We start from the raw sequence: 11,845 nt of genomic DNA, 5'->3' as shown, positions 1-11,845 counted from the left end.
AAATAAAAAAAATCATATATTTTAAGTAAATATAATTTTATATAGAATAATTACTAATGTAAGAAGTCCCTGGGTGCAAAAACAAAAATATATATTATTTCATTTAAATTATTTAGTGATGCAGGATTTCTGTGAATGCAGAATAATTTAAAAAAAAAAACTTAAAATACAGTAAATACAATAAATAACATGTTGGGTTTACCAGGCTGCAAAATAAAATATGATTTAATAAAAGTCAATTATAGATTAAATAGTGACTAATGTAAGAGATTTCTGGCTGCAAAATAAAATAAACATTTATATCACTTCAAATAATTAATACTCTAGGATTTCAATGACTACAGAATATAACAACATTAATATAATTTTTTTAAACTAATGTAGGAGGTCAGGTTGCAAAATGAAATACAATTATTACTTAAATAAATGAGTCAATTATAAAAGAATAAACTTACATTAAAATAATTACAATAACAATGTAGGATGTACATGGCTGCAAAATGAATTGCATGAAATATAAATATATTTTAGATGAAATGGTGACTAATATAGAAAGTCTTTGACTGCAAAATAAGAAAATAAACAATAGTTCCTGCAGTAGTTTGAGTGATGAGGATCTGCTTGTGCGTTCGGAGCTCAATCAGTTGAACGCAGAACTTCTGCAACGTGCGCGCGGCAGATGTGGCGCGCGCCCCACCGTTGTTATTGTTGGGGTTTTTATTTATTTTATTTTTTTTTCGATGACCGCTCGCGCCTGCCGCCCCGCGCGACTACAGCGCTCTGCCCGCGCGCGCGGCTCCATAATATATATAAAAACTCGCCCTTTTTCTTCGTCGCGTCTGTAAGTGAAGCGCGACTCCGTTACTGGCGACTTTCAGCAATCGCACTGAAGGCTCAATTCTCCTCCTCTTCTTCTTCCTCGGCTCCCTGTTTCTCCTCCTCCATCACCGCCTTCGCTCCCCCCTCCTCTTCCTCCTCCTCCTCCTTCCTTCCTTCCTTCCCCGGTTTATTCCTCCGCGATTTTTTCGCCGAGATCCGCAGCCGGGTGACCGCATACAGCTTTTCGGTAAGGGGACTTCACTCGAGATCGAGGCCCCCCGGCCCCCTCCTCCTCCTCCTTTCCCCCAGCTCCCTTTCCCAATTCAGACTCCCGTTTATTTTATTTTTTTGCACCTGACCGTTTTTCTGCGTGTGGATCGGATTTATTTGGAGCATTTAGGAGCTCCGGACGAGGCCGCGGGCTTCAGGAGGTGGGGATGACTTTAGAGTCTATGATGGCTTGCTGCCTGAGTGAAGAGGCGAAGGAGTCGAAACGGATCAACTCCGAAATCGATAAGCAGCTGCGCCGAGACAAGCGGGACGCCAGGCGGGAATTAAAGCTTCTCCTTCTCGGTAAGCCCTGGGCGTCTGACATTTCTCTTTTCTGCCTTCCCCCCTCCCTCTGTGTGTTAAACATTAGAAAACGGCGTGCAAACCGGATCCGTGGCTGTGGTTTGGCGCTGGTTCTCTTCAGCCGCCCAACAGGTTTGTCCGTGTTCAACTGTTCTCGCACGGCTAACGGCTCTGCGCTTCCAAATCAATGAATGCTAATATGAACCGAATCATTTAGAAAGCCACGGTGATCAGGGCTTTTTGTGTCTGTATATAAATGACGCAGTCTCCCTCTGGTTTCTTTGGGTTTAGTCCCATACCGTTTTCCTCCTAACGCTCCCCCCCCCCCCCACTTTTACTCTATGTACGTTAGCCTGCTAGCCGTCCTGCTAACCGATATAGCATTGCTAGCTTAGCCTCCTGAGGGCCGACCTGCACAGGTTGCTGGAAAACAGAATTGGGAATGAAGTGTTTTGTTCTGGGAAAATTATCCGCACTGAGCGACTTTTCAGCAAGATTATTGTTCTTGGTCAAATATTAGGTGCATTTTACGGATTATTAAATGAGCCTGTCATGTACGATATATATATTTTTTATTTTTTCATCAGCTAGAAGCTTTCAGATCTTGTTAAAAAAAATTCCCAAATCAAAATTCACTCTTGATGAATGTCTCGGGTTAATTAACTACAAAACCTTCACCTGACCATTGATTTTCATGGGGCTCTATAGCCAGCAGTGAACAACGACTGGTTTCTAATGGTTTGTAATGGTTCTACTGGTGGAACAGGTTACTGATGGGTCTAAAGTTGGCTTACATAAGTCTGATGGTCTCTGTGACTTTCAGCCCTGGGTTACACTTCTCCACTATCATGATTAAACTCTATTCGTAAAGGGTTAGTTGTATGTGAGCTTATGGGATAATGCAGTAATTTCCAGTTGCTTTAGTTTTCTTCACTTCACGTGTACGGACACCTTTGAAAGGGTTATGCTCTTTTTTAAATTTTATTTATAAATTTTTTGTCCCATAGAAGCAGCCAAAGGGTACATTTATCTATGCATACCATCTAAAACTGGGAATGTAAGAACAGTCTGGGAAACCGTCTTGTCTTTCATCTTCTGAAACCAAAATGAAACCAGGTCGAAGTTTGAAACGCAAGCAAAAAAATTGTAGAGAGAGGTAGAGGTAGAGGAGGCTTATTAGGACGTGTCGGAGAAGCAACACTTCCAGGGGTTTTAGATACGCTACAAAAATCCCCTAGTTCGGTTGAACACGTTCTGCAAATCATGAGCAAGCAAATTTTTCCAATCAATTTCATGATGATTAAGCGAATACTAAAGGTCTCGTCTTAAAAGGTCTCGTGTTAAAGATTTGCACACAAGATGTTTAGAACGTTCATTCCGACGTGAACGTGTACATCGTGATGACTTCCATCCCAGCGATCATAATGACTGGAGGCAGAAATCTTACTCAGTCAAGAACGGTCATTTATACAAGACGTGAATCCACGTGAATATGCACGCAAGACTCTAAACGTTGACAAGCAGTTCATCCAGCTGCTTCACAAGTCCCGGTCAGTGCGTTAGATGTCGTCATTGATTGCCAGGTGTTTAGCATAGCGCAACAGACAATTTTGGTGGTCGATCATAATGACTTTTGCATGCCCGCCACAATCCAGGAATCTGATTTCAGTCTGAAACCCGAGATGCTACAGTGGTGAAAAAGAATCCAGACACGGCATGAGTGTCTCTGTGATAATGTTTTATGATTAAATGATGTTTTAGTGGAATACTTGGATATTTTTGTTGAAGAAAACGGAGAAACAATGATGGAACAGCGAAATCTCCAGTCAGGAATTTCTATATGTTTTTCTGTATTTTAATTAACCTGAGTCTATAAAACTTATTAGATTAGTGTGTAAACCAAAGCCCTGGACAGCACACTTGTTTTTGAACCAAGTATGTTAACCAAACAGGTCTAGTCCTATTCCAGGAAGTCTTCCACTCGCCGTTCTTGCTTCCCACGAATTTGCTAATGCATCTAATACAGTCAGGTTTCAACACGGTGATACTCTCTCTTTCTCCGATGTATCTTAAACGGGTGATTAAGTCCACATCTCATGGGTCTTTACACCATACTGTCAGCAGCGAGCATCATGGAGGTTTTTACAAGAACTAGGCTACAGTTCCAAACAAGACAGTTTGAGGTCATCATTCCACTTCCACACCGTCTCCTAATCGCCTGGGTTTATTTTAAAAACGGCGACTGTCGGTGGCCACACGCCAATGACAGAGCCGCGGGTGGAAGAGCCAAAGATCTGTTAGGAAGTCGAATTGTGGGCTTTATCAAGCCCCACGATGGTTTGTTTCAAGATCCGGACGTGTTTGTTGTGTGACTTGGACAGTGGCGTAGCGATATCTGGCTCAGACACGCTCAGCATTCATTTCCTATTCATTTCCGCTCACCACCACAGAACCGAGTGCACGAAAAGGGAGCTGATCAGTGGTAATGTGTGAAGGAAAAAGAGCAGAGCAAAAAGGAAAGATGTTTGTGCTGTCTAGAGAGAAGTCACCTTCAGGGGTGTGTGATGTGGCTTAAATATAATGTTTGAAGACTTTTATATAAGGCACAATATGCATTCATGGTGTATAGGTTTTTTTGTTGTTTGTTTTTAATCAAACCGCTTAGTGCAGTAGTGTGTGTGTGTGTGTGTGTGTGTGTGTGTGTGTGTGTGTGTGTGTGTGTGTGTGTGTGTGTGTGTGTGTGTGTGTGTGTGTGTGTGTGTGTGTGTGTGTGTTTGTTTTAAATAATTAGCCTACCAAAGTAAATAATTTGACCATAAAACCGATCTTTCAAAAAATTTGCATTATTTTGGGAATGTTTTGCGATGATGTCATCATATTAACATCGTTCATGAGTTACAGTGTATGTCATCCAAAATTCAGATTGTTCTGTTGTTGATCTGTATAATGTGGATTTAGATTTTATGACATTATACTTCAGAGCTTTGGATCATACTGGACTTCAGGGTTAAGTATTAGTTAAATGATAATGTGTGGCAAAGTGAATTTAGTGTCACAAGCATCATGAGTCACTACACAAGACAAGCAACAACTCACACCTCAATTCAATTCCCAGTAAATATTAAGCCGTCTGACCTGCTGAGTCGAAGCCTAGAGGCTTGACTAGATTTCCCACTGAGCTGCTCATAATAAATGTTTTAAAGTGAAGAGACTTAATTGTTTATTCTGCTACACTCTTGTATTCTGGTATCTAATTGGTCAGAAGGTGTCAATGAGGCAAATTTTCTCTTTTCCCCATTGTTCTTTTAAGGACAAATGGCTTCCTGTTGACATGACAAGCTGCCTGTTTTGTTTTTTTAACCTCAAGACAGAGGGGGGAAAAAAAAAAAAAAACAAGGGCAGTGAAGGAGCAAATGTGTATAACGTGAGTGATAACTGTAAATATGTTGTTTTTTCAACATTCCACAACATTCCACAACATTTAATGGAACAAATAATGTGCATTGTGATTTGGCTTCAGGCAAAAATCAAAGGTCAGTGGCTTGTTAAAGGTAATGTCAAAAGTATGGTTTTGTCATCCTATTAAGCACCAGTCCTAATTGAGTTAAAGTGGTCCAAGTAATCCTATTAGGTCTTGGCAATAGGAAAAAGGATATGTCTTGACAATTCTGGTTCGTCCACATCCTAAATGCTTTGCATTGCTCCCAAAGTTGGACGGCGACTTATATTTTGTCGTGTTTGCCTATATTTGTCAAAGCACAAAGTAAGGAATTATGTGTAAGCCTGGTATGCTGAGGAGGTGACATGCAATCCTGGAGTTTTTCTGTCGTTCGACTTGGTTGATTCCTCATGCCAGGGAATTGACAGAAAAAAGACTGGAAGATAAATGTGCAGCTTGCTTTAGTTCCTGATTGGTGAGGACATCCTAAAGTTCCAAGATAAGAATTGGTGTGTGGATATTCTTTGGTTAAGCTGAGGTTGTAGCTGTGCTTGTACAGTTAATATATGAGGGGCAGATGAAGCTTCCTGTGGATCTGTGCTAAACAGGGATGGACTTGTATCCCTAAAGCATCAGCAGAGTATAGAGTATTTCAAAAGTCTATAGGCTACACAGTATAACCGTATATATAACATAAACACTTAACATGGTGTTAATGTAGGATAGTACATCCCACAATAGCAAGATGTGCTTTTGGCTACAAAATGATTAAACAGCTGCTTAACTTGTCTCAGGGTCGCAACCCTGCAGAAATTTGATTTCCTTCTATGTTGCCTCTTATACTGCACCAAAGGTGTTTACAGAAATAATGAGTTGGAACAGGATTGTAAGTAGAAGTAGAAACTTAGTTCTTTGTACTGTGAGACTTAAGTCTGACACCATGAAAAAAACTTGTCTGCTATTCTTTTATGTTGTATTAATATTTAGTACAGCTGTGAGAATGGTAACACTTGAGGTGTGCTATTCCTGTCAAGTGCCAAATGTGTTTCAGGGCCTGGGTGGTGCCTTGTTACCATTCAGGATAAACATCCGAACTTTCACTTTCAATTTAAATCCTGGTGAAATGCCATCCATGTTGTATACATGGAATTGCCTTAACATAACTGCGGAAAACTCTAACAGATAAGCAGATGCAGGGAAAAGGGCGAGTTCTGCCGGCACCTTCCTGTGCAGAGCCTTAAGATGGCCAGCTTTGGCTGTGCAAACACACGTTGGTAGACTTTGGACTTTTCATTAGGAGGCGATGAAACGCTTGTGCCATTTGCTTCAGGCATGTTGTTTTTTTGTTTGTTTATTTGTGGGTTTTTTTTTTTTTTCTTTTTAGCTAATCTGGAATTAAAGTGTGCACTTGTTGTAAGGTTATGCTGTTCCAACTGCTTCAATGGCTATGCAGTTCACTCAGCAGGAATCAGAGAAATATCTCTGCCCACTATTTTTTCCCCCCCAAACTCAACTGGCTCTGGGTAGTGATATGATTAGGGTTCAGCTCTCAGCTGAATGTACTGACAGGAAAGAATTTCATTGATGGAGCTATTTACAATACCACCTGACATTTCAGGGTTTTTCTTTTCTTTCTTTTTGTTGTTGTTTTTGTCCCCTAATCAGTGACCTACAGAATTATTTATTAAATCAAAGGGCAGATTATAATAACTCTTGCCTCTTTGTTGCTCATAACCATTCTCACTATATGACCAAAAGCTTGTGGATACGTTTTACATAAATTTTTCCCCTCCAAAACTGTTGGCACAAAGTTGGAAGCTCACAAATGCTGTTGTAGCATTACATTTTCCCTTAATTGGAACTAAGAAACCCAGTGACATTGACCCTATGCACAAAGTGAGCTCCATGAAGACACAGTTTACTACAGGGGCCTGACCTCAACTTAACATTTGATTTTGAAGAACTGAAATGCTGACTGCACTTTAGGCCTTCTCGCCTAACATCGTTTCCTGATCTCTCTAATGCTTTTGAGTGCAATTCCCCACAGCCACACTCCAAAATCTAGTGAAAAGGCTTCTCATTAGAGTGAAGGTTATTATAACAACATATGAAGGATCAACTTCACATTAAGGCCCCAGATTATGAAATGGCATGTATGGCATGGCAGGTGAAGTGAAAAACATGATCCTGTAAGAATTGTCTCTTTTAAAGGCTGGGATATATCAGGCAACAAGTAAAGAGTCAGTTCTCAAAGTCAATGTGTTGGGGGAAGGAAAAAACGGGCAAGCGCAAGGATCGACTTTGGCCAGGGCCAAATTTTAATTGTTAGACGACTGGGTCAGAGCATCCCCAGAACCAAAGCATTGTAGGGTGTTCCTGGTAGGCAATTCCTGGTTCCTGATTAGTACCTTTCAAAAGTGACACAAGGAAGCTTCTTGTGACCTGCTCACAGAGTGCCAGTCCTCCTGTCCACCCCCGAAAAACACCAACAGCCTGCATTGGAACTATACTGTGGAACAACAGAAGAAGGTGACAGTCCAAGAATGATGTTTTCCTTTACATCTTGTGAAAAACTGAATCCAGGTGCGTCGCTTACCTTATTGAATTAGTCAAGCTGCAGGAGACGGTGTGTTTTTCTGGTTTACTTTGGGTCCTATTTTTGTGTAAATGTTACTTGGACACTAACCACCTACCTAAATAATGTTTCAGAAAAAAGTACACCCCTTAAAGGCAATGGAAGAACCCAATAGTCTTTTTTCAGCAAGAAAATGTGCCCTGCCACAGTGCAACAGTTGTCCAGAAATAATTTGAACAACATGAGAGTTTAATGTGTTGACTTGCCCTCCTCAAACTTATTTCAAGTCAGCATCTGTGGGATGTGCAGGATAAACATTCAAGACTCCAACTTGGAACATACAGGACTTAAAGGATCAGTATACACAGTATATTTACCTGATGCTATTTAACATTTTTTTTAGAAACCTCAGGATATTGGATGATTTTCTTTCAATTTATTTTGCTGTAGCATATTTTGTGTGTTTTTTTTTTTTTTCTCCCCTCCCCTGTCTTTTTGTTTCATTTGTGTGTGTACACACACAGACACACATTCTCAGTTCTCCTTGATGAAATGCTTCAAGGTGGCGGAGTGACCCGGGTTGCTTCTCCTGTGGCTATATAAATAGAACAGGTGCCACTCTTCAGCATCACAGAAAGAGACCTGCAGGGATGGATGAAGCGCTCTCACGCTCGGCCTCCTGTTCTCCTTTTCTTATATTTTCTTGTCTCTTCTCATCTACTTCTCTTGACTTCTTTGCTTTGCCCATTCTTGGTCTATTTATTTCTTCTTAGTAAGTTGAAGAATGCTCCCAGATCTGGTCGACATCTATGTATGTTTATACACATGACAATGACTATAAGCGTGTTGAACAAACCTTTGAAGGTATAGTAGGTTAGATGCACATGCACATATGTTTGTGTGTGTATATGTATGCATGCATTATGTCTATTATTGGAAGACATAGTGTTTAAATATTTTAGCGGAAATATGCCCGAGTTCACTGATATGTTGATTGCAGCCTGTGAAACCCCTTTTATAGTGTGTAACTCTGACAGGTTTGTACTTTCCTGAGCTGAAATGTTTCTCTTATGTGAGAACTTCAGGAGCCCAGTTCAGAAAAAAAAAAGAAAGAAGTCGGGGGAAACGTGCACAGCTCTATCAGAATATTTCAGGAGCTCTATGAGGATAGTAAAGGCTAATGCCGTTAATGAAATGGGCTAATAAGTGTATATCACTTGTGCTGTGTTGCCTGCTATGCTTTTATTCATAGAGCAACAATATTTCTTTTAGCTGCATAACATTATAATTCATAGTATGTAGTTCATCATAAAGTGTGTAGCAACAAAGCAATTGTAACCCATCTCATGTAGTTGGATTGTAGTTAAACAGCACTTATTGATTTGGTTGCCTTTAACTGAGGTGATTTATGAGGTCATAAAGGTTTTCTGTGTATTTAATTGTGCAATAAATGCATGTAAAATTTCTACATGAAAAGGAGCTCTCAGAAATGTCTCCAAATTTGACTGCTGTATGAATATGTTCTTACTCATCCATTGACAGTAGCTGAAGCAGAGAGGATCTTTTTAAAGCTGAATCTAATCAATGGGGGAGACTTTGGGTCATGGACTGGTTCACCCAGGGCGTCATTCAAGCTGAGACCGCCATTACCGCTTGGTGGTATCTACTTATTTCAAACATACAGTTCGTCAGTTCAACAGCAAGCAGAACATTTAGAGAGGAATACGATGAAAGGAACTCATGACTCTAAATTGCCACAGCACCCGTTAACTTATTTGCATAATTTTTTTGAAGTCTTTTAAAAGAAGGTTTTGTGCTCATGATAACTTATTACATATCAATCTGTGTTTGACTCGTTAATATCGTTCTATTAATAAATTGTTGTGCTGAGAGTAACGTCAGTCTTTTCACATAAACTGAGTTGATTAAGCAAAGCGTCATTCTAGTCAAATTATAGTCAAATTATATACATTATTTAGATACTTAAGTACATTTGTAGCCAAATATTGTACTTTTACTCAAGTAGGCAGCACTTTTACTTTTACTTTTACTGAAGTTATATTGTACCTACTGTATCTATACTTTTCCTCAAGTACATGCTTTGTGTACTTCGCCACCACTGCTCATTACCCACAAACAAGAGAAGACGAGGAACAAATGGGAGAAGGAACTGACTTGTATTTAACAAATGGATCAAAGTATGGCCACAAAACCCCAATTTTGATATGTAGACTTGGTGGTGCTCTAATTTGAACACACAACCTTCTGTATCTCTATATCTATAACCCAAAAAATGGCTAAAAGGTGTTACTTGTTTGACCTTGTTAGAAAAATCACAGTCTTGCTGGTTGGAAGCTTCCATGTCTAAAAATAGTTTCTAGTGAAAACTATAGCAGTGAGACAGAAGTGACGACCCACCATGCATTACCCACTAGATGTTTCTTTGTGGGTTTCCCATTGACTGAATCACTTCTAGACTACCAAACACCTGGAACATCTTTTTACTTAACCAGTTGTTAAATAGTCTTGCCACTTGAAAGGCGGTGTCCCATGTCTGGTAACCACAGCAATTTTACTCTGGTTTACCAGCAGACCTAAAATGTGAAAAGCAGGAAGGGTAAGTTTTTATTAAAAAAAAAATAAAAAGAGAGAGAGGGAGACGTGGCACGGTAACCGCATGGGTAAGTTTTGCACCACAGGCTCCATTTGGTTCGGCTTGTCCGCCATGTTGTGCACTTGCACTTCTCTAACCCCTCTTTTATTATCCTTGACACATTTAATATATCACTTTTTTTCTATAATAAAGTAGGCCATGAAGTTGCTGAGCATTAGGAGTGAGTCTAGGATGGAGGTTTGCTCTATTTTTTTTTTTGTTTGTTTAGTTTTATTTTAAACTAAAATGTCACAGGATTGGTTATTGATGTTTTCCAGTCTCGGAGCCAACAACACATCGTAGTGCTTTTGTGACAATGTCTGTATCTTGTATACACGCTCGTCTACAAGGCTCTATAACCTTGTCACTATTTTGACATGGTACTACTCGTCATTTTATGCCAATTATAGTAGATGCTTGGTGGTTGAAATCATTTATCTGTATCGTTGTGTTTAGAATAAATAACGGTAGTATAAACCTTTTAGAAAGTACACTGTTTGATCCGCTGTGGCGACCCTTAACGGGAGAAGCCGAAAGAAAGTTTTACTGTTTACTCACCATCGTCTGTTGACTGCTTGGGTACAGTGCTGACACTGGAGACTCCTCCCATCAATAGAAAACATTACTTCCAGAAATTTCACATCGTGGTCTCAGTTTTCTTTTTTCTTTTGCTACTTTTCGGAATGCTGTTACAGGAAATGATTAGACACCTCTCCAACCAATCAGACAGGAGAACAGTGAGTGTTTAAAATGGCAGTAAATTTCAAGTCAGGTCAAGAGGCATTTATTGCCATTTTAGCATTTTACAGTAGAGAGTACACAGTGTAATGAAATAACATTCCTCCAGGACCAATGTGCTCTATTAAACATCATAAAATAATTATTTCACATTTTATAACCCCCCCCCCCCCCTCCCCAAGTAATTCATCTTTTTTCTAGTCACCCACTAAATGTATAAAACCAGTTATAAAAAATCAGCAGAGGCTTTTAAAATTGGGTTCTTGTGGTTTGACCAATTTTTATTTATTTATTTTTTAATGTGTTTATTTTTTGACTCCTACTGTTCCATATTTAATGTATGACATAAATGTGGCTGTTTCGGACATCGTTTCTTTCACTCACTCTCAGCAAGAGTGTTTTATCAGTTTGAAGCTTGTTGATGCAGACAAATGGGAGCCGTGCGCCGGCACTCGACAACTCATCGCTCCTTAACACTGCATTCTTCTTAGACAGTTGCGCCATTAGCGACGCATCTGAAGCAACGCAAGGCGTCATTAATGCTTTTAGCAAAAAGGGGTCCAAAGTGGCAAATCAAATTCTTTCAAACCTGAGAGGAGATGATCGGAAGTTGTAAAAGGAAACCGTCTGCAACGCGAGAAAATCAAGCCAATCCATCCATAAGCTTTTGGAAGAGACTTTAACACTGCTGCGATTGTGTGGAGCAAAGAAGCATGTGTGGGAATTTCCCCACTTTGGGAATCATGTTTGATTTGATTGTCCAATATTTTCTGTAATTGATGTCACCAAGTCCTAGTTTAAAAAGCAGGCAAACAAAGCGAAATTTGTAGGATTTTGTAGATTTGTTTTATCATGTGGAATGCAGTGTACACTACATGAACAAACGTTTGTAGACACCTGGTCACAAGATTGGTATGTGCTTTTTGAACATTCCTTTCCACTTTTAGTCCCCATTTGCTGTTATAATAAGGGTGCAGTGTTCCAATTCATCCTAAAAGTGTTCAGTAGGATTGAGGCCACTCCAACCTTTATGAACCATATCTTAATG

The 11,845-nt window shown here is 39.7% G+C and overlaps 1 protein-coding gene and 1 long non-coding RNA gene across 2 annotated transcripts in view; both read left to right on the top strand.

Annotated features, from left to right (window-relative positions):
- Window positions 1-478: 478 nt before the first annotated feature.
- Window positions 479-11,845, top strand: part of gna11b (guanine nucleotide binding protein (G protein), alpha 11b (Gq class)) — a 38,300-nt gene continuing 26,933 nt past the window's right edge. Inside the window, exon 1 of the mRNA XM_083524897.1 lies at window positions 479-1,392. Within this exon, the coding sequence (XP_083381023.1) occupies window positions 1,257-1,392 (136 nt within the window). The 5' untranslated portion in view covers window positions 479-1,256. The remainder of the gene's footprint in view (window positions 1,393-11,845) is intronic.
- Window positions 5,063-10,052, top strand: LOC310717204. Its single transcript, XR_014530762.1, has 2 exons — window positions 5,063-5,505; window positions 5,714-10,052. It is a non-coding gene; the product is annotated as an uncharacterized lncRNA (long non-coding RNA).

Source organism: Silurus aristotelis, assembly GCF_946808225.1.
Source record: "Silurus aristotelis genome assembly, chromosome: 22".
NCBI classification, from domain to species: Eukaryota; Metazoa; Chordata; class Actinopteri; order Siluriformes; family Siluridae; genus Silurus; species Silurus aristotelis.
This window is presented reverse-complemented; position numbering and strand designations above follow the sequence as displayed.